Raw genomic sequence first — 20,788 nt, forward strand, 5'->3', positions numbered from 1 at the left:
TCTTCTGTGGCTCATCTCATAGAGTCAACAATACAAAACATGATATTTAAAGAGCAAATCAGATTTCGAATGGTTTGCTAGTAAACGCTCTTTGTTCGCCCCCTCTGTATAATTCACAAAATAGTGCCCTTTATAGTTTTACTGAATGTAATTGTTAACCCATTGTTGCTAACCCACGGTATAATATGTGTAACACGGTAAACTCCCCCGATCGGCCTCGGTGTGTCGGTAACGTGTTGGTTCGCTGAGCTGTGATCGCGGGTTCAAACCCGGTTGAAGACGGTAGCGTCGTGGGGGATGTAAGGATTAGCGAGTTTTAGTGCTATCGCCATCACCTTTGCGTACGTAAGGTATAGCGTTCTGGTTCTGCGCACTGCGCGAAGCTCTCTTTATGTTGTGCGCGTGCGCAGGACCACCAACGCTATCCCTTACGTACGCGAAGGCGACAGCAGCGTACGATGCGCTAAAACTCTCTATTGCTTCCAGCACCGTGTGTAGGAGATTTCCGGCGCGCGTCAAAAGATCCTCAGGTGGTCGAAATTATCCGAGGTCAAATTACTCCGCGGCACGTACAGCATGTCGCCACACTAGGCTGACGCACGTTACGTGTAAATCTACTACAAATTTATTAGTAAATTTCCAACTGCGGTCTGTGTGATGCAGTTGAGGACGTGGATCATACGCTCCAAGACTGCCCGAGGTGCGGTGCACACCGTTGTACCCTAGCGTCATCGCTGGTCCGCCTGGATAATCGGCCATACTCCACCGAAAAGGTTCTTGGGTGCTGGCCCGCAAATCAGCTCACACCTGCCCTGCGCGCCCTTGCGCAATTTCTCGTCTCGACTGGCCTCTTTGACACTTTGTGACGCTCTTTGTTTTTTTGTGCGTTGAAATTTCGCACGTGGACTCTCCTACACTGTTGCTTTTGGTGCCAAGTTTTGTGGTGATGTTTTCATCCATTCCGTTTCCATTCCTTTCAAAGTGTGGATTGATTGATTGATTTTAAAAGAAAAAAATGGAGATGGTAGTCCCGAGCTACTCGGGACTGGCTACTCCAGGACGCGTTATTAATAAAAGAAAGGGAGACTACACTAAGTGTGGAGATATGTGTTGTTTCCCTTTCTTTTCTGAATAACGCGTCCTGGATTAGCCAGACCCGAGTAGCTCGAGACTATAACATCTCCATTTTTTTTTCTTTTACAAATCAATCAATCAATCAATACATCACGCAATTCGAAGACTGCACTCTAGCGGGAACTCGTCGAATCCTTGAGGAGACCGCAGGAAACAAGATACGCATTATACACGCATGCACTATCATGGTAACGTCTTTGTAACATCATTTCGCGCACTGAAGCGACGACATGCTTTCGCACTTGAACGCGACAACAGCAAAAGTGCGCATATCCGGCAGACGACCATTTATTAAAAACTACAGCGGAGCGGGAATGATCCTGTTGCACCGCGATACATACACCGAGGCATAATTAATCGGCACAATGTGACGGTGCAGCACTTGTAGAACGGCCGAGAGATATCAAGACAGATGAGCTTTCGTGGCGGAAGGAAAGGGACCGCGAGGAGGAAGGCTACTCGATGCCTTCGAATTAATCAGTATGACAGGCTACATCTTCACACGCGCTCCGGAACTCCCCAGTTATGTGTCTGCGTGTCGCGTGGTGTCGCGTCACACGAACGCGTAATCTGGAATACTTAACAGCAGTCTTGGGTAGTAACTCAGTTACTTTTAACTTGTAACTGTAGCTAGTTACTTTTGGGGGTAACTAGTTAGAGTAACTAGTTACATTTCAAGAGAAGTAACTTTTAACTGTAACTAGTTACTCTCTCTCTGTGAATGTAACTGCAAAATGTAACTAGTTAGAAGAATAAATGTCGTTCTTTTTTTTTTTTTTACCCTACCTTCCCCTACTTCCCCCTAACAGTGTCTACCTTCCTTTTATCCGTAACCGGTATATTCCCCCTTGCCTTGGGCTCTCGATCGAGCAGGGTATTCCAGCTTTGCGAACAGAAATTAGTGAAGTTAGTGACCGTTTGTTAGTTACTGGAAGCAGTTAGTGGAAGACAATTTTATCGCACTTCAGTAAACGTAGATAAATGTACGTTTTTAACTATGTTATCACCCTCTCATGGTCATTTTCATAAAAAGTAGCTGTAATGTAACTAAGTTACTTTCTCTCTGTAACTGTAACTGCAATTAGTTACTCGACCGAGACAGTAACTATAACTGTAACTTAGTTACTATTTTTGGCAGATAAACTGTAACTGTAGCTCAGTTACTTTTTAGAAGTAACTTACCCAAGACTGCTTAACAGCGGCGGGTATTCGTGGACCGCTCGTGATTCTTTTAGAACCTTTTTTTTTTTTCTTATCGGAACGTTTATAGGAACTCTTGCATCGTCATATCGTTGGAGGGTTGAAAAAGAAATAGCGGAAAAGTAATGATGACGTTGCGTGCGGTCTTCCTGAAAAATATTTCCGTCTTTTATACAGGGTGTCCCAGAAAACGTTTCACGCACTGAATTATATACTACGCCACCTACACTCTTAAAAATGAACTTCACCACATAGCACGCTCCAAGCCAACCATCATCCCGAGTGACATCGTTCTCTCACATGATTTATGGAAAACGGGAGGCGTACGCCTTTTTGTGACAATTACCATTTCTGCATAAGTGTCACAAAAAGGCGTACGCCTCCCTTTTTCAACAAATCAAGGAAGGGAACGATATCACCCGAGATGATGGTTGGCTAGGAGCGTGCTATGTGGCGAAGTTCATTTTTAAGAGTGTAGAATCATGCGCTCAACGGCATTTATTATTTCTTGGTTTTCGCCACCTCTTGGTGTGAATGTCATCTAACTTAAGTTTTAGTATGTCAATTCTTACGGACTGAACTCGAAAATTTGCCACGTAAAGGTCGCTTCTTTACCCCACCGATGTGAAGAAATTAATGAATTCATGATTATTGACAGAGATGTTGAGGAGCTATCCCATCGGAAAAAATAGCCGTACATCATGCTTTTCGGAGCACCCCGAGCATTGCGCGCGACGACTTTTCGAGCGCAACCGTTGTCAGTCCGACGAAAGGAGTTTAAAAACCCAGCCCACAGAGTGATAGTAGAAAAAGTGACAGTTCCTCAAATTGGGGGAGGGAAGGCATGATCTCAGCCGAAGCCGGATACGATAACCTGATAAGCCATGCCTGTGTTATCTCTTTCTCTTATCCCGGTGTGGGCTGGGTTTGCAACCCAGTAAACTGAGTTTAGTTTGAGTGAATTCGGTGCGCTCTTCACATTCGTGGGGTAAAAAAAGTGACCTTTACTTGACAAATTCCAGAGTTCAGTGACAATTCAATGACACGTTTTCTGGGACACCCTGTAGATGATTTTAGTGGATCGTACGTAGGTTCCTGTGTTTTTATGTTTTGTGTTTTTTTTTATTGGGACAAAAATGGAGTTTATTTGGAGTTTAAAACAGTCAAACAAAGGAGAGGAAATGCTTGGCGTTCTCAATGTCCTCCTGCCAAGCTGCTCTCCATCTGTTGTCCTTCTGGCTAGTGATTATAACTGTCGATTTTTCGGCATCTATTTTTGGCGCAAACATTTTAAATTGCCGAAAATATTCGAATTTGACAAAACATATTAATATCGAAAAACACCCACCGAATCTACAGATGAATACATGCTGAAAACGTGGAACCCTACTTAAAACATAATAGGTAATTAGAATTGGGGTTGTCTTGCGACGTATAGCCCCAAATTATCAATTATAATTGGGAGTAGAAACATCCCATGTCATCATCACTTCTCCTTCATTTATTGTTGTTGTTGGGAGTAGATCTCCACCTAAGGTGAGTCAGTCCACGTAATTTGTACCCAATATTAGCATGAGCTATTAACATTCACTCTCACGTTTCCAGTAATACTTCACATTTCCTCGCTTTCAATTTCTACGCAAGGCACACCGTACGTAAAGAAAAGGACTCCTTTTTCTTTCGACAGGCATTTCTGGCCGGCCATCAATCCTGCGTGGACTACGGAGCCAGCAGTACGATAGCATTGACTGGCTGCTCGGGTTTCTATTGGGAATGTTCTCCCGAAGGGTTTCTTCGCGCACTAGTATTGATAACACCGTATTTGATGTTGGGTGTGTCTGTGGATAAGGGGACGCAGGTTATGTTTCCCATCCGGCAAGACTGACATTGACGCTATAGAATAGATTATATTAGATTAACTGGACAATGACGCCATCATACTGCCGACTGTGCCTCTGCAAAAAAAAAAGAAAAAAAGAAGAAGAAGAAAAGAAGAGGTATTGATAAGAAATTGCTCCGCTAAACTTTGTAGCTGGAAAGATGGTTTTACTACCTCCTATATGGCATGATTACCGCATGATTACCGCATGATTAGGATGATTGCATTCAACGCCGAGACTGGGACTTGACGCGGGTTGAAATCTCGGCGCTGGTTGTGCTGTCTGAGGTTTTCCCTGGGATTTTCCGGCAGATTTTTCGGGCGAATGTCGGCCCAGTTTCCTCTGAAGTCGGCCCAGGAAGCATACAGACCCTCCTGTGCCCTACTCTTTCCTGCTGTGCTCTCTCTCCCCATCTGTGCTAGAGCACACCGTTACGGATACTCATGCGTACGAAAGGATGAGTTCTAAGAGTGAGAATTTCGGCTGGTTGGGTACGTGGTTGAAAACGTTACTCAGCACTGTTTTTTTTTAACGCCTGTAAGTTCTAAGACTAACTCATAAGTAACAGTTACAGGAAGAAAAACGGGCCTTTATTTTCTACCGAATCCCCGTGCACACGCATAAATCCATTTGACACATCTCAATTCAAATTAAATAAAAATAAAAATGTTTTCCGACAGCTTCCTTCGGGTCATCGTCATCGTAAAGTCGGTGCTTTGTAGGTGATTCTTCACGTTAGGAAACAGAGAACAAAAAGAGCCATCTGGGCAAGGTCCGACCAGCAAATGCGGACGCGGTTGGACGAGCTCCGTGGAAAGCTTCGCCGTTCAAGGCACGTTTGCTCTTGTTAAGAATTCAATTCAATTGAATTTCATTTCATTTAGTGTACATGTTACACTTGCTGAATCTTCGATAAACCCGTAAATATTCCTCAATATAGCTGCCTGTCTTTACGGACTGCTTCGTGTGTCTATCAAAAATTACGCGGAAGCAACAATAAAATAATAAATAGTGTAATAATAAAATAAAATAAACAATACAGCAAAATGATCAATGAAAGCCAAGTTAAACATTGGAAACGATCGGAAATTGATTTTCTGAGTCTGGAACACGGAACAAAGTCTTTTAAAGTTAAACGTGTTGCACTGCACAAGAAATATATCGATATCGCGCAAAGGCACATGGGATCTTCATTCCTACTCAGTTAATTTTAAATGACACTCTAAAGCTCTCGTACTGTAACGGGAAGTTTTGCCGAGTAAAGTGCTTCCCAGAAAAGTAATTAGTGATAATGAATGACGGAAGGAACGTAAGAGGAGGCCAAAGATTTGAGGTCCAGTCTTTAGTCGTTTTTTTTTTCTTCTTTTAAAAGTTCTTATATATAAGTATGGCATCTTCAACTATAGAATTTACAACTTAGGGAAAAGTGATGCATTCCACTCACAACCTGATATTTAATTTCATTAAAGGTTTATGTGTGTTTTTTTTTTAAGCTATGAAGTCGTAGACCTCTTTTCATATCATATATCAGCTGTTCAGTGTCGGTTGCGCAGTTAAGAAAATTTGCTCGATCGCGCGTTGTTAGAAAGTTGTTGTGAGGAAATTTATTCAACATGATGAGCACACTCCACGGCACACCACTCAACTCAACGACTAACGGGCGCAACAGACAAGAAGAGAAGTAAATATAACTAACGTACAGGCAAAGCTGTAACGCCTTCCCTTCGTCCCCCAAGTTTGAGAGCATCAATTATAATTCCTCATTTTGTGGAGCCCACCCAGAGGAAAAGATAAAAGTTGCTCCCAAGATAAATTACTTTTAAGACCTTGGGCGTTGTTCTTGTAAAATCTAGTTAAGACGTATGTCTTGGAAATCTCTTTTTCAGATTCCAGAAGCGATTATGCGATAAACTGAGGAAGGATTGTGGGAAGGGTCGCCAAAACGGATTACGTCCGTCCGCTCCCGCGTTTCGTGCCGTTCGCTGAAAATGGCGAGGGCAAAGTCAATCTTCAAAAATGAAGTAGTCGGCGTGCGGCGTCACACTGCGAAATCACCATTAGGGATCTGATAATGGAAAAGGAAGTGAGATTCTGAAGAGAGCGATTCTGTTTTGGCGCAGCCAATTTGCCAAAAGCTAAAAAATAAATAAATAAATAAAATAAAATAAAGGAGAAACAAGAAAAATACGAAAGAAAAAGAAAAAATTCTTGTCAGCACAGCGAAGAAACTATGGCTATGTGTGGCGTACAGACGTGGGCAGGTAAGGTTGAGAGCGGATAGCAGAGAGGAGTTATTATTATTATTATAATTATTAATTATTATTAATTCCGCGTTAGCGCCGCGAAGCAACTGTGGCTATGAGCGGTGTACAGACGTGGACAGGTGGAGAGAGGACATGAGGAAGGAGTGGGGAAAGGGGGGTTAGTCTGCGTCCCGGGTGACTTCAGGGGGAACTGTGCCGACATTCGTCCGGAAAGTCTTCGCCAAAAACCCAGGGAAAACCTGAGACAGCATAGCCGATGCCAGAATTCGAACCCGTATCACACCTCCCAGTCTCGGGGCGTGGAAAGCGATCATCCTATAACAACCAGCAGAAAGGGATGGGGAATAGGAGGGTTAGTTTGTGTCTTGGGCCGACTTCAGGCGTAGCTGCGCCAACATGCTAAGCAAGCGGAAATCTCAGCAGCACGGCCGATAGTAAGATTCGAACCCACGACCTTGGAGTAATCTACGGGTTTACGTCACGAGACAACTGTGATCGGGAGCGACGCCACAGTGGTCAGTCTGTGTATTTTTTACGGATTAATTAAATTAATTAAGGTATTTAACGTCCCGTCTGCGAAAGACGGCGTGATCAAGCAACTTTTACCCTGCCACCAAGTTGTTGGCATCGAACCCGCTACCTAGGGATCAGTAGGCTACGCTACTGACTTTTCCTTACCTTACAACTACGCATTGATTTACTGACCCACCGAGGCCGGTCTCGGAGTGACTATCAACGACGGGATGTTTTTATCCACTCGGACATGTTCCTGCTCTTTCTTTATTTGTTTTTTGCCAATAATCACAAGATCGCATACCATGCTGCTGATCGATAGCAAAACAGTGGAAGATGTGGCAATACGTAGCGTAGCAGAACAAGTCGCGAGACAAGTTCAATTTCTCCTCTTTGTTTTCTTTCTTACAAACAAACAAACAAACAAACGTAGCCTATATACAATACGCGCGGGTGCCGTTATATATCCGCAGGTTCGCGAGGATGTCTGCGTGGCATGCTGGGGTGCGGATAGATGATGATGATGATGATGGTGATTGTAGTTTTAATGGCGCATCGACAACGGAAGTCATAATGCGCCAAAACAGAGGGTTCAGAGAGCTAGAGACATGGCGTTTTGATATCCGCACGGATACAATGCGGATAAGAACAATAGATTTTATCCGCAAGTGAGCATTGACGTCTTGCCCGGCGTCCTCTAAGGAGAGGCAAGCACTTACTGTGCCTTTGACTGCTCTTATTGGACAACTGCGGATTACATAATGTTCCTGAGAAAGTGTGTATGCTAAAAAGTAAAAAAAGCAAACAAAGATTGAAACATACCATCTTTCTTTTTTTTTTGTCTAAATATTTTCCTACATGTAATGACCGCGCATATAAAGATATATTGAATATCCGCGCCATTTCAACTAGCGCCGTTACGGATGTGTTCACGGATATCACATGCGCGGATACCGTGCGGATGCGGTCACTGTCAGTCTTACCCGCGCTGACCCCTAGCAATACGCGTGAAGTGCCTGTCTTGTGTCTAATGTGCCCGTAACACCACTGAAAGACAAAACACCAAACTGCGACGAGACACCGACAAGCCAGACTAGTTTCGCATTTTGTCGATGAGAATGTCACACTGGTGACCTTATGTCACACTGGACACCTTATTTCCATACGTAGAACGTAAGCATTAATGTTTTTAATAAATTAGCTCGTCGCGGTTCACACACGCAGCTGCTCGAATCGGTAGAGCTTTCCACTTTAACGAATAGAGTAGCAGTCCAGCGTTTAAAGACATCCCCGTTAATAATTAACGGTCAGTCATGCATTGATCCATCGCTATACGCTAGAATGACGAATGGAGGAAGCTCTCGAAACACACTAAGTAAAATTGAGCCTTATCGTTTTCATTGTAACTGTTTGAAGAACTCGTTTTTCCTCTCGCGATCACCACTTGAAATTGTTCGCCACAGCAAACTGTTGATTGTCACCCACTAGCATCATTTACTGGCCTTGTTCAAAGTGTTTTATGTTGAATTTTGTTAGGTGTGCGCGAATTTGTATAACTTTCCTAATCAAATTGCAACTGCAGCTACGTAGTCTCAATGATCAGTTGTTTCAGTGTATATATATAAAGAAAATTTATTACATTAACCTGATGATATGTACAGTGCAAGCAGTGTATTACCTGCTACCTTGCATGCCACTCCTTCTACGATATTTTATAATGTCAGAATTATTCTAAATAAAGAAAACACCTAAACAAGGCCCGGCGCAACACTTCACGCCAGTGGTCTCGCGAGCATACTTGATTTTCTGTGTGTATTGTTTTTTTTTTTTTTTTTCACTTAGCTTGCAATTCGGGAGGGGAGAGGGCCAATTTATTGGCAGAAAAAGAAAAAAAAACAAGCGAAAAGGAAAGATAAAATGCGCTATGTATGGCGCTATGCAAGTATTGGTCAGGTCAGCTTTTCCCTTTCCCCTCGTGCACGTAGAACGGTCTCATTGGATCGCTCTCAAATAAGGTACCACAACAACTGTACGTGAGGACCACGTTGCCCGGTGCCGGCTGTGCTGTCTGGGGTTGTTCCTGGGTTTTCCTCAGACGCTTTCTGGCATATGTCGGCACAGTTCCCTGAGAAGTCGGCCCAGGACGCACATTCCCTACGGCGTCAGTCGTGACGTTGCCCACCTCTGTGCGGTCGACAACGGCGAGCCCAATCACCACCACCACGTTGCTTCATCTTTTTCGCCATGCTGTTGAGGCCCGTCTGCGAATAGTACCCCCTTACTGCTGCTTTCTGAGTGGACAGACGCTTTGTCACGTGCTTTCTCCGACCTTCTTTTTTTTTTCTCTCTCTCTCTCATCCGCAGAGACCTACTGTCGTGGCATATATAGCTTGTATCACTTTGTTTATTCAATTTACCGGAGCCACAGATAGCACTTTCCTTTCTGCCCACTGCTTTATTGAGAAGAGCTCCGGGAAGACAAACATGTCAAATGAATCTTCTCGTTACAGCGTATTGCTGGGTATGTATACCTCTCGTAATGTTGATGTAACCGTTGTCAAGTTGTCCCCGAAGGGTACCGGCTGCTCTTCCAGCAGCAAAGCAGCCTCTCGTCCAGATGACTTCGCCTTGTTTACACAGTGCCTCTACGAGGCTTAACTGCCACGCAGCTAGGTATCGCGCCGGTTCCAGCGATCAAAGCCTGTTTGCGTTTCGGGTCTCGCAGTTAAAAGTAAAAAGGACTAAAGGACGAGCTAAAAGGGGCCGTTTAGAAGCTGAAGTTCAGAGGGACGATGCGTAGTGACACTCTTAGCGCGTTTGACTTTTGAGGACTCTATATGATCCACTCTAAACAAATAATCAGCTATGAATCGAATGAATGAATAATATTTAAACCGAAATATAAAGCCGTATCGACTTTGAGCCGTATTTAGCATTCCACTCTAAATGAATAATTGAATATGAATATTGTAAAGAGGAAAGGTACAGCCGAGTAAAGCTTTTTTGAAGCAGTGTCACAGCGAGAAGGAACAGGGGTTTCTCCTCCTTCTTCTACGTCTTGGCAGGGGTTTAATTATGCTGAGCTAGATATGTTTATTAATAAAAAAGAAAGAAAGATGAAGGGTCTCGTCGACGTCCACGGAAGGCACAAACGGTACAAAAATCCAACTCTGAAGTTTTCAACTTATTTAATGACACAAGCTTTCATGTAGCAGACTACATTTCCTCAGATGTGAAAAACGCAGGGCACATGGTGTACATTATATAGTCACAGGATACCACGTGAACACAGAATGAAAAAATGGAAAAAGGAGGAGGAGGAGAGGAACCTGCCTTGTGAGTGACACTCAGTCACTCACAACGCAGATTTCTCTCCACCTCCTCCTCCTTTTTCCTTTTTTCATTTTTTTCATTCTGTGTTCACGTGGTATCCTGTGACTATATAATGTACACCATGTGCCCTGTGTTTTTCACATATGAAGAAATGTAGTCCGCTACATGAAAGCTTGTGTCATTAAATAAGTTGGAAACTTCAGTGTTGGATTTTTGTACCGTTTAAAAAAGAAAGGAAAGGGTAACAGAATGAATCAACTTTGGAATGAACGTGAACTACTACTTCCTCTCCCTCTTCGTAACATGAACAATAAATGAATAAATAATATAATATCTTTTGAATGAACAATATCTAAACCGCAATAAACCGAAATATAAAGCCGTATGAACTCGAACATAGGTAGAATTGTTTTCTGCCTTTTTAAATGCACCTCAAAAAAAGTCGGCCATACCCTTACGCGCTAGTCAATTGGTAGGAAACCTACGAATCTAGCAACACCTAGCGGCGTAGATGTGCAGGCAGTGAAATATAAACATATGAACACGAACCCTAATGCCTAATAACCCATAACGGGACCCAACAATATGGATTATGGCGGTCGACGAAAAGGCACCAGCGGTGAGATTCCAAGCACCTCTGACGGAAATCCTTCTGGAAGGATTCGAATCCACTACCGGGTTCCTTTTCATGAACTGCCATTCTTTAACTATATTTCACCATGCTTTAACCGAAGTGGTTTGGGTGCACCGCCATCTTGACTTTTCTCCTTGTAGTCTGACAAGTTTGCTTGTCACTCGGGTCTTGTTGCTTTGCCGTTGTCTTTTTGTTTCTTCTTTCTTTTTCGCAGTCGATCGAATTTCATTCACTCAGTTTTCTCAGTCGAATGTATATTGTTCAGGTAGGCTTGCCTTTTTTGTGTCAGAATGGCTTTTTTCTTTTTCTATCATTTCTAAGGCGGTGGACGACTAAAATTCCGGTTCGACGAGGTATTGCGCTTTACGCGGTAACTACCATGCAGTCCTCGCAGAGCTTGAGAATTCTATTACTTTCGAATTCCGCTCCACATGGTGAATTAATGTTTTCCGCATCTATTTTGGATGGGCTCATGCCGGTGCTGAGAGTTGAAAAAAAAAAGAAGAAAAGATAGGTAAATATTAGCCCTATTAACAGAACTCATCCATAAATTATGTCTGATCTAATGGATGGTGTCACCGAACGGTAGATCACGATGAGACACAATTATCGGAGGAGGATGCTCTACCGAAGGTGATGATCCATTCAAGTTGTTCCGTGGTTAGGCCGAAAGGGAGCAATACATGCGTGTCGTATTATATATAAAGTTACGTTCGTTATGTGAATTTTAGGCCGCTGCACCGCAGGTATACAGAATTGATTCTTGAGGTGAGGACAAGGTATGCATTTTTGGTGGCTGTGCGAATGTTTCAGACAGTTTTCTTGTTGTTTTTTTTGCAAAGTATGTAACGGAATGGAATCTGCTAACGGCACCGGGCAAGAAATACGCGCATAGAGCGAGCAAACTGAGCAACATCAGCAACAACAACACATACATAATTGGTCATGACGTGATGTGTTTCACCACAAGGGTTCTGTTACCCCACCATATTATATGTTGGTTATTGTACGAGTGAGGTGGGAATCGAGTGACCTGAAACTATCTAGCGATACTGTATGGCTTATGTTTAGGATTCCGACTTTTCGGAACTTTCAATTGCCTGCGCTTGTCCCATCCTACACTCTTAAAAATGAACTTCACCGCATAGCACGCTCCTAGCCAACCATCGTCTCGAATGATATCGTTATCTGCCCCGATTTGTTGAAAACGGGAGGCGTACGCCTTTTGTGTGACACTTATGCTGTTCATAATTGTCACAGAAAAGGCGTACGCCTCCCGCTTTCAACAAATCAGGGCAGATAACGATATCATTCGTGGCAATGATTGGCGCAGAGCGTGCTATGCGGTGAAGTTCATTTTTAACTGTGATACAGTTGTCAATGTACAACTTTCAGTTGGCAATACACACTCGTGCGGTGTTTACTGGAGTCTTCAATTTAAAGATTGATTGATTGATTGACTGAGGAAAAGATAAAGAAATCGAGTTTTTCGGAGGTTCTAGCCTTTGAAACCTCCGAAAAACCCAAATTTTTCCAGAAGTTGGAAACTTCAGTAAACACTCACCCGGAAAAACCCGGAAAGTAGGAACCCTATGTATGTTGTTGGCTATCTCTCTCTCTCTCTCTATCTCGATTCTCTTCTCTCTTTCTTTCTTTCTTTCAATGCGCAGTTCGTTTGAAAATCGAAGAACGTTCTGACGAAACAGCTACACGAAAAATCCCAACTAAGAACACACCAGCGCAGCAACAACCAATATTACATCTATAGCAGTTGCATATGTTGCTTCTGTCCGTAGAATTCGATATGTAATTCCGGTTTATTTTCCACTTTCAGTTCGTTGGACCATATCAAGATGAAGGAGGCATCTCATCTGAAACATTGGTGAGTTTAAAGTTGTTCACGATGACGTCCTTTGGGCCCACCACAATCATAGCGCAATATCGTTTGGTAAGATTGAGCTCGAAAGCTGTCTAGTTACCGAATAATCACAAAAAGTCATCACTGAACAAAGAGTGGGACACATTGAGGGGTGTCATGCATAAATGCATGGGGGTGCATGCATGCAGTCATGGTGTCATGCATAATAAATCACGCATCAGGAAGTAGATCGGCTCCCTTTCTGAATTTTGACTGGGACGGTGACAATGACGGTAGAAATATTATTGAGATGTAGACCCCACGTAGGCGTAGACCCCACATATGCCCAGGCAGGAGCGGCTAATTGGTAGCACGGAGCGGGCAGCATTTTAAAGCGAAGCCTCCTCCTCAATGACCTCGCGAAACCGTATGGGTGAAGGTAGCGCAATCTCTCGGTTGGTGATAGTCGAGCGTAGGTTGGCGAATTCACTCGTCATAGACATCATGGACATCATTCGCCATCACATCGTGGAGAATTATGCGATGTTACGTTGCAGGCTGCGATGGGCTGTGATGTTGAAGTTGGTATTGAATGATGGCCGATGATATGACGTGATGTTCAAGTTGGTGTTGAGTGATTGTCTCTGATGTGACATGATATTGAAGTCAATGTTGAATGATGGCCGATGATGTGACGTGATGTTCAAGTTGGTGTTGAGTGATTGTCTCTGATGTGACATGATCTTGAAGTCAATGTTGAATGATGGCCGATGATGTGACGTGATGTTCAAGTTGGTGTTGAGTGATTGTCTGTGATATGACATGATGTTGGTGTTGAATGATGGTCTATGATGTGAGGTGATGTTGAAGTGGAATGATCGGCCTTGAATATGATGAATATTGATGGGGTATGGTGTTCTTTGTAGGCAAGTCCTCCAGCGCTTTCACCATATGTCATCAAAATATCTGCTTTAGATCTGATGTGTCCCAAGCAGCACAACATCTTTGCACAATATTGAGTCAGTATTGCCAATATTGGTCCAATACGTTGTGCTGCTTGGGATCTTTGTACGGACGCTATCACGCTGGAACAGAATACGCTGTGAATCTTGTGTCACGCGATGCGTTGAGCGCATAGGTGAGGTTGCGACACCACCATTCGTATGTGGAAATATATTCCCGAATGTGGCATTCAGTCCGAGACCTACATGTAACGTTTCCAATGGTGTGGGCACACGCGATAGCATTCTGTATGCGTGTTTAGCATTGATGCAGGCGCCGCCTCGCTTGTCTCTTTACTTGTGCTTCGGCAGTGCCGCGTGTTACCATTGCAAATGCAAAGCCTACGCTCTGCGTTGCGATGTAGGGCATGGGAGCGAGACATCACCAATGTTCATATGTGGCCTGCAAGCGAGAGTCGCGTCCTCTTTGCAGCGACTCAATTGTGAACTCAACTACAGTTGCTTGCGTCTTCTACTGCGTCAGCTGCGTTAAGGTGACTTTCTGCTGATTTTTGCTCTCTCTTTTTTAGTCGTTGGCTATTGCCTTTAGTTCGCCCCGGGATTTCTCTGTAGAACGTTGCTAAGCTTTGAGGGATTAGCGATAGCGCTAAGATGTGGGAGTTCAAGAACACTTGGTAATTACTAGACGCCGAACGTTCAGGTAGTAAAAACAGAAATTGGGCTTCTAAGACGCTGAAACTCGAATAGGCATACTTCGGCACAATCAATCCTTAAGACAGGAGCGTGTTTTTTTTTAGAATGAATTGTGTCTTTATAGCGGAAGGGCAGAATAGATCTGTGCAGTAACCGCGACCTTACTTGCTCATCGAAACAAAGGAGGGCCTCTGCAAACTTCTCCACTTCAGGAATCTTCTATGCCCTGTTCTAGTTCACTGTAGCCATGTTTTAAACAAAACATTCTTTTTGTAACCTGCTCTTTTCACGTCAAACGAATGCGCGTTTCCAGGAGTCGCAGTCAAGCTTCGTAATGTCACGCCTACAGCTGAAACGTCCCGCACAGAAGCAAGAACTCCAATTACCAGCCAACGTCGAATAAGGATTCGCGTCCCAGTAAATGGTAATCACCATGCGAAACACGTATTGCAGACTCAGGGAAGCTCCACAAGCCCATCGACCTCTACGTGCATACAAATACAGAACGAAACCGCGCCTTCAGTGTTGTTCCGTCCCTCGCGGTGTTGGAGCGCCTGCTCCGTGCGGCGTACTCCGCCAAAGCAGACGTCGTACAAACGAGAGGATAGAGAGATAGCAAGCGAGTTGGTGGTATAGATCCATAACTTAAGGACCCTAAACTGGGGGACAAAAAACGACAACACAGACAAGGTCTCACAGACAGGACCTTGTCCGTGTTGTCGTTTTGTGTCCCCCAGTCTCGGGTTTTTAAGTTATAGACATCGTACTGTATGAAAGTACTCTCAGTAAGAAGTACTTATCGTAAGTAGATCGTAGTAGATCGTAAGTACTGATCGTACTCTCATCATCCCTTACTTGTATGCAACTAATGCACAATGCATCCTACAAATAGGGAGTGAAGTCAGGAAAAGCGTGCTTCAGCCTGACCTGCACTCTTAAAAACAAAACTTCACCGCATAGCACGCTCTGCGCCAAGCGTTGATACAAAGATGGGTTTATTCCTTGTGATTCGAAGAGACAGGGGGGCGTACGCCTTTTTGTTTCAGTTTGGATGCATGATAATTTACACAAAAAGGCGTACGCCTCCCTCTCGCCTCGAACCCTATCACTCGTTGCAATGGGTGGCGCAGAGCAGCGGTGAAGTTCAGTTTCGAGAGAGAGTGAGAGAGAGTGTGTGTGTGTGTGGAGGCCTGGAGGGGTTCCTGTGAAGCGTGCTTTCGCTGCACTGACGTTGTGTACACAGGAGAAGCGACAAAGCAGTAGGTCAAAGTGTTTATTTGTGAGCGCCACTGAGTGTCTCTGGTGCAAAAGGCATCAGCCTAGGACACCGAATGGCAGCATTATCACTCTTGATTTTGTACAAAACGCCAGCCGTGTTTTTTTTTTGTTTTTTTTTTGTGACAGTTAACATAATTGCATCAGCGTCAGAAAAAGGTGTACGCCTCCCGTTTTTAACGAACCAACGCGGAGAACGATCTCATTCGGGATGATGGTTCAGTTGGGAGCGCGTTATGCGGTGAGGTTCTGGTTTAACGGTGCAGGGGGATGACATGTACTGCGTTTACCACAGATATGGTTAACATAATAAATTAATTACATGCTGAGGAGAAATCTTAGTAATGCCGATCGGCAGGTAAAGCTTATTGCTTACGAAACACTAGTACGTTCCATTATTGACTATGGGTCTCTCGTCTGGTTCCCAGAGATAGGAGCAAAGATAAAAGAACTTGAGCTAATTCAAAGGAAAGCAATCCGGTTTGTAAATAACAAATATTCTCGTTTCGATTCTCCAACTCGTATGCTCCAAGAGGCAGGAATCTTGAGCCTCCATGCTAGAAACAAAATACAACGTCTTAAACTCCTTTGGTCCATACTTAATGACGAGACTTGTATTGCAGAACGCAAGTATCTAACATTATCTAACGTTGGTAGTCGTCGCACTAAGCACACTAAACACTTGGTGCAATACCGCTTTAGGACCAACTGCTTGCGGCATTCTTTTTTTCCCCAAAACCATTGATAACTGGAATGGCTTGCCACAGGTAGCTATTGACTGCGGCACTCTCACTTCTTTTGTAGCATGCATCACTGAACTCCTTCGGGAGCCATGATTATGTCCATCCTTTCGTCTTGTATTTATTTTATTTTCAGTGCATTTATTTCCTCTTGCTACCTATTTAGTATACGGGCAGTGCACAGCCCTCGGTTGTTTTTGTAATTTAGAGATGAAGTTTAGTGTTGTATTTGTATGTCCCTCCTTCTATGGCGCTTGCGCCAGAAGTATTATAAATAAATAAATAAATAAATAATTAGATTAAATCGTTCCGTGGCCGTGCTGAAGGCTGGGAAGTGGTGAGTTAGAATCTTACCACCGGCTGCGCTGTCCGAGCGTTTTCACAGGATTTCCGAAGACTCTTCAGACGAATGTCGGCCGACTTCTAAGGGAACTGCGCCGACATATGTCTGAAAGCGTCTGAGGAAAACCCAGGAAAAACCCCAGACAGCACAGCCGGCACCGGGATTCGAGCCCGGGTACCTCCCTCTTAAAAGTGCGCGTCACCAAATAGCACGCTCCCAGCCAACCATCATCCCGAGTGACAACGTTCTCGCCCCTGATTTGTTGAAAACGGGAGGCGGAGCCTATTTTGTACCATTATGTACCCGGGTTCGAATCCCGGTGCCGGCTGTGCTGTCTGGGGTTTTTCCTGGGTTTTCCTCAGACGCTTTCAGACATATGCGGGCACAGTTCCCCCTGAAGTCGGCCCAGCACGCATACTAACCCCCTCCCCTGTCCCCCCTCTCCCTCCTGCTGTCCTCTCTCCATCTCCCCACACCTGTACGCCGCTTATAGCCACAGTTGCTTCGCGGCGGCGACACGGAACTAAAAAAAAACATCTTCCGTTGTGATCCTGAAGCCTACGCTTCTCCTTGGCCATCGTCATTCGATCTTCATTAAAAAACGTTCACTTTTAGTAGCCCAACAAAGTGCGCGAAGAGCGGGACCTGCACGCGTTGGCATATCTCCTGTCGAGTGCAGGTCGGATGACACAGATGCCGCGGAAACTTCTCTTCGTCATCTCCAAGAAATGGGTCCCTGCAACGCATTCTAGAATAGGACATGTTTGAAAAGGCTTCCACAAGTTCATTTATATGATAACGAGGAAACTTAAAGGCTTTCATGCAGGCGTAATGTAAGCTGTCATTACCCGTCAGGTGGAGCACTACTACCAACTCTTATCTCAGCATTACGATATGCTCTTTTAAATTTTAGTACTCCACAACTCTTACAACTCCAATTTTCACGCTCGCTCTTTGATTTTTGCTTTTACAATTATGCCCTCGCTCCTGTGTGAAGGATAACTACTGTTTGTTTAGAGTTATGGCAACATTTCCCTGAGTCTGGTAAGATACGCAAAAGGACAGACACAAACGGACAAGACGCGATGTCCTTGTGCCTAGCCTACATGAACTTGCTCGCGTTTTGCTTCTGTGTCTAACTGTTTGCTTATTTGCAACGTCTCCGACGAAGAGCTCTATATGAATTCGCTTGCCAGTGCGCGGGATGCACTGATGCATCAGTGGAAAGGGAGGGTTACACGACACTCGTGTATCCCTTTCTCTCTTTCTGGCCGTTCGCCATCGATCAGTTGTTCTTTGCGATTGCCCGACAGGCCGTGAGAGATCGTCAGTAGGGCGGAAATCCCTTTGTGTGCAGATCAGGGTAGATGCGACAAATCAGTCCCGGGGTTGTTTTCTTTCATCGTATTCCATTAAGGAGTCACGGAACTGCAAGGTAGACGCTCGCTTTTACGTAGACGGTAGTACATTAGATAACCCGTTGCGATATTATTATCTCAACTAATATCGTTCATGGACTAAAGTATAGAAATTTATCCTCCCTGAATGAAAGGTACCGCCACCTGAACCGTCGAGTATGAAGTGCATAATGCCACAAAAAATGGCTCACCATGAACCATAATAAAAGTTTAGAATAAGAACGAAAAAGGAGAAGTCAGCTCGCGTGGCTTAGTGGTTAGCGTGCTGGTCATGTCACGTCGAAACTGGGAGGTAACACGGGTTCGAATCCTGGTGCCGGATGTGCTGCCTAGAATTTTTTTTTTCTGGGTTTTCCTCAGACTGCTGTCCGACCTATGTCGACACAGTTCCCTTAGAAGTCGGCCCTGGACGCCGACAACAGCGACCTCTTTCACAACCACCACGACCATCATTGTTAAGGTTCTTTCATCCGTTGTCTTTTTTTTTTTTTTTTGTCTATAGTCGTGACGATGCTGACTCCTGTGTGGGCAGCAACGGCGCGCCGAGTAAGACCCTCCTCTCATTCCTTTCCTTAGGTGATCTGGGGTAGCTGGCCCTCGTGATGAGGGCTACAATCCCCATTTTTTTCTTTCAATCGTCATCATCATCACCCTCCTCTCATTTTTAAGAGCGAGGGAGGGGAAATTTGCACACTTTACTGCTCCTTTAAACTCACCGTCTTCCGGAAGGGACGTTAAATGCAGTGTGCCGTTGCCAGTTTGATGAACTATGATGAACGTTTTGTCCTTCCGGGTGGGTGTGAGGCGATTTGCTCGAGCAAATATGGCGGTATATTTCTTCGTGGAGGTGACGTATGAGGGTGGGAACTGTCATTTGCTCCTTTCGACAGACGGAACTCATTTGTCATCTTCCGCCCCGCGAAGCCTAACGACGGCATGGTGGATCCCATCTTACAGCGACGTGAGGGAGCAGCGAGATCTCTCGTTTTGACACAAGAGCCCTTACTCTTAAAACTCTGACAGTTATCGTTGAAGGTATTTTTGGGCCAACTATTAATTCGAACCGTTTTAGCCCTGTTCAAAAAACCCACTTTAGTTTGAATTCTCTGGAATAATTCTTAAGCATGCCATTCTGCCGACATTCCTTATATTTTGCTCCATCAGTTCCGTTGAGAAATCTGCCGCGAAAAGAACTGCGACAGTGCCACCGAAAATGTGTAAGCGTAATCAATTCCAAAGCGCCGTTCTAATTAGGAAGGCTTGGCCGAACACATAATTGTGGTGTTGATGGTGGTGTTGCTGATGGTGATGGCGAAAATATGAAGATGAAGGCCCCATTTAGTGTGAGGCTGGGATAGTGTGAGAAAATCCAGCGAATCGGTAAGGAAATTTGAAGGGAAATGCCTGAGGACGAGAGCAGCCGTTATTTCGAATAGCCACGCTATTTCGAACAGCCACGCTACTTCGAACAGAAGCCGCTCTTCTTCTATATTAGTGTTGTAACAGCGATAGATGACTTTATTCTGGGTGGAAAGGGATGGCATAGCTCATTAAAACCCGGAGAGTGAGCACACGAAAAAAAGAAAAACCGACGTAACATAGAAAGGGGGGGGGGTGTTATTTCGGAAAGGTCAGCCTGACATTTTATTTATTATTATTTATTTATATACCCTCAGGGCAATATATACGTCAGGGCAAAGAAGGCATTATACAGGGTAGAGGCATCACGCACAAAACAAGGCACTTATCAAAATAACATAAGGCAATTACACGTGCGGCAAGTACATGGCATTATTTGAAACTTATATAAGTAATACATAAATAACACATGATATTACGCAAATAAGTAATACAGTAACATGCAACAAATGTAATACAAAACAAGAAACATAATGGTGTACGTAAAGTTGAAAGAGTTAAGAAAACAAATCGGTTAGTGCGTCTGTGGTATTGATCGATTTACTACTCCTAAAAAAATATAATACAAAGATGCGGCAAAACCAAAGATTACATAACGAGGGCGTAACGAACGTAGATGGATCAAACCAGTCAAACCATTTAATTTACACAACTCACGAGGAATGCACTCTTAAAAATGAACTTCACCGCATAGCACGCTCCTAGCCAACCATCATCTCGAATGATATCGTTATCTGCCCTGATATGTTGAAAACGGGGGGGGGGGGCGTACGCCTTTTTGTGACACTTAGATGCTGTTCATAATTGTCACAAAAAAGGCGTACGCCCCCCGTTTTCAACAAATCAGGGCAGATAACGGTATCATTCGAGATGATAGTTGGCTAGCAGCGTACTATGCGGTGAAGTTCATTCTTAAGAGTGTATGTACAACCAGGCGTGGGGAACGGAGGAGGGAAAGTGGGAAGAGGCTCGCACTCCAAAAGCAGGCAGTATGAGAGCAAGGTTAAGCGTAATTATTCAAAGGAGACGTCTCCGCTAATACAATGGCCCCCATTCCGGATGGCAAGTGCTTCTCCTAAAAGTCGTGTTACGCGTCCCTCACAATAATCGATGCCTCTGCCC

The 20,788-nt window shown here is 44.2% G+C and overlaps 1 protein-coding gene across 1 annotated transcript in view; it reads left to right on the forward strand.

The window, feature by feature from the left end:
• LOC135368861 (band 7 protein AGAP004871-like) overlaps positions 1 to 20,788 on the forward strand; it is a 335,172-nt gene that overhangs the window by 118,911 nt on the left and 195,473 nt on the right. The window contains exon 2 of the mRNA XM_064602402.1: positions 12,793 to 12,840. Coding sequence (XP_064458472.1) covers positions 12,793 to 12,840 — 48 coding nt within the window. The remainder of the gene's footprint in view (positions 1 to 12,792; positions 12,841 to 20,788) is intronic.

The sequence above is a fragment of the Ornithodoros turicata genome, chromosome 9 (genome assembly GCF_037126465.1).
Source record: "Ornithodoros turicata isolate Travis chromosome 9, ASM3712646v1, whole genome shotgun sequence".
In the NCBI taxonomy this organism is placed as follows: domain Eukaryota; kingdom Metazoa; phylum Arthropoda; class Arachnida; order Ixodida; family Argasidae; genus Ornithodoros; species Ornithodoros turicata.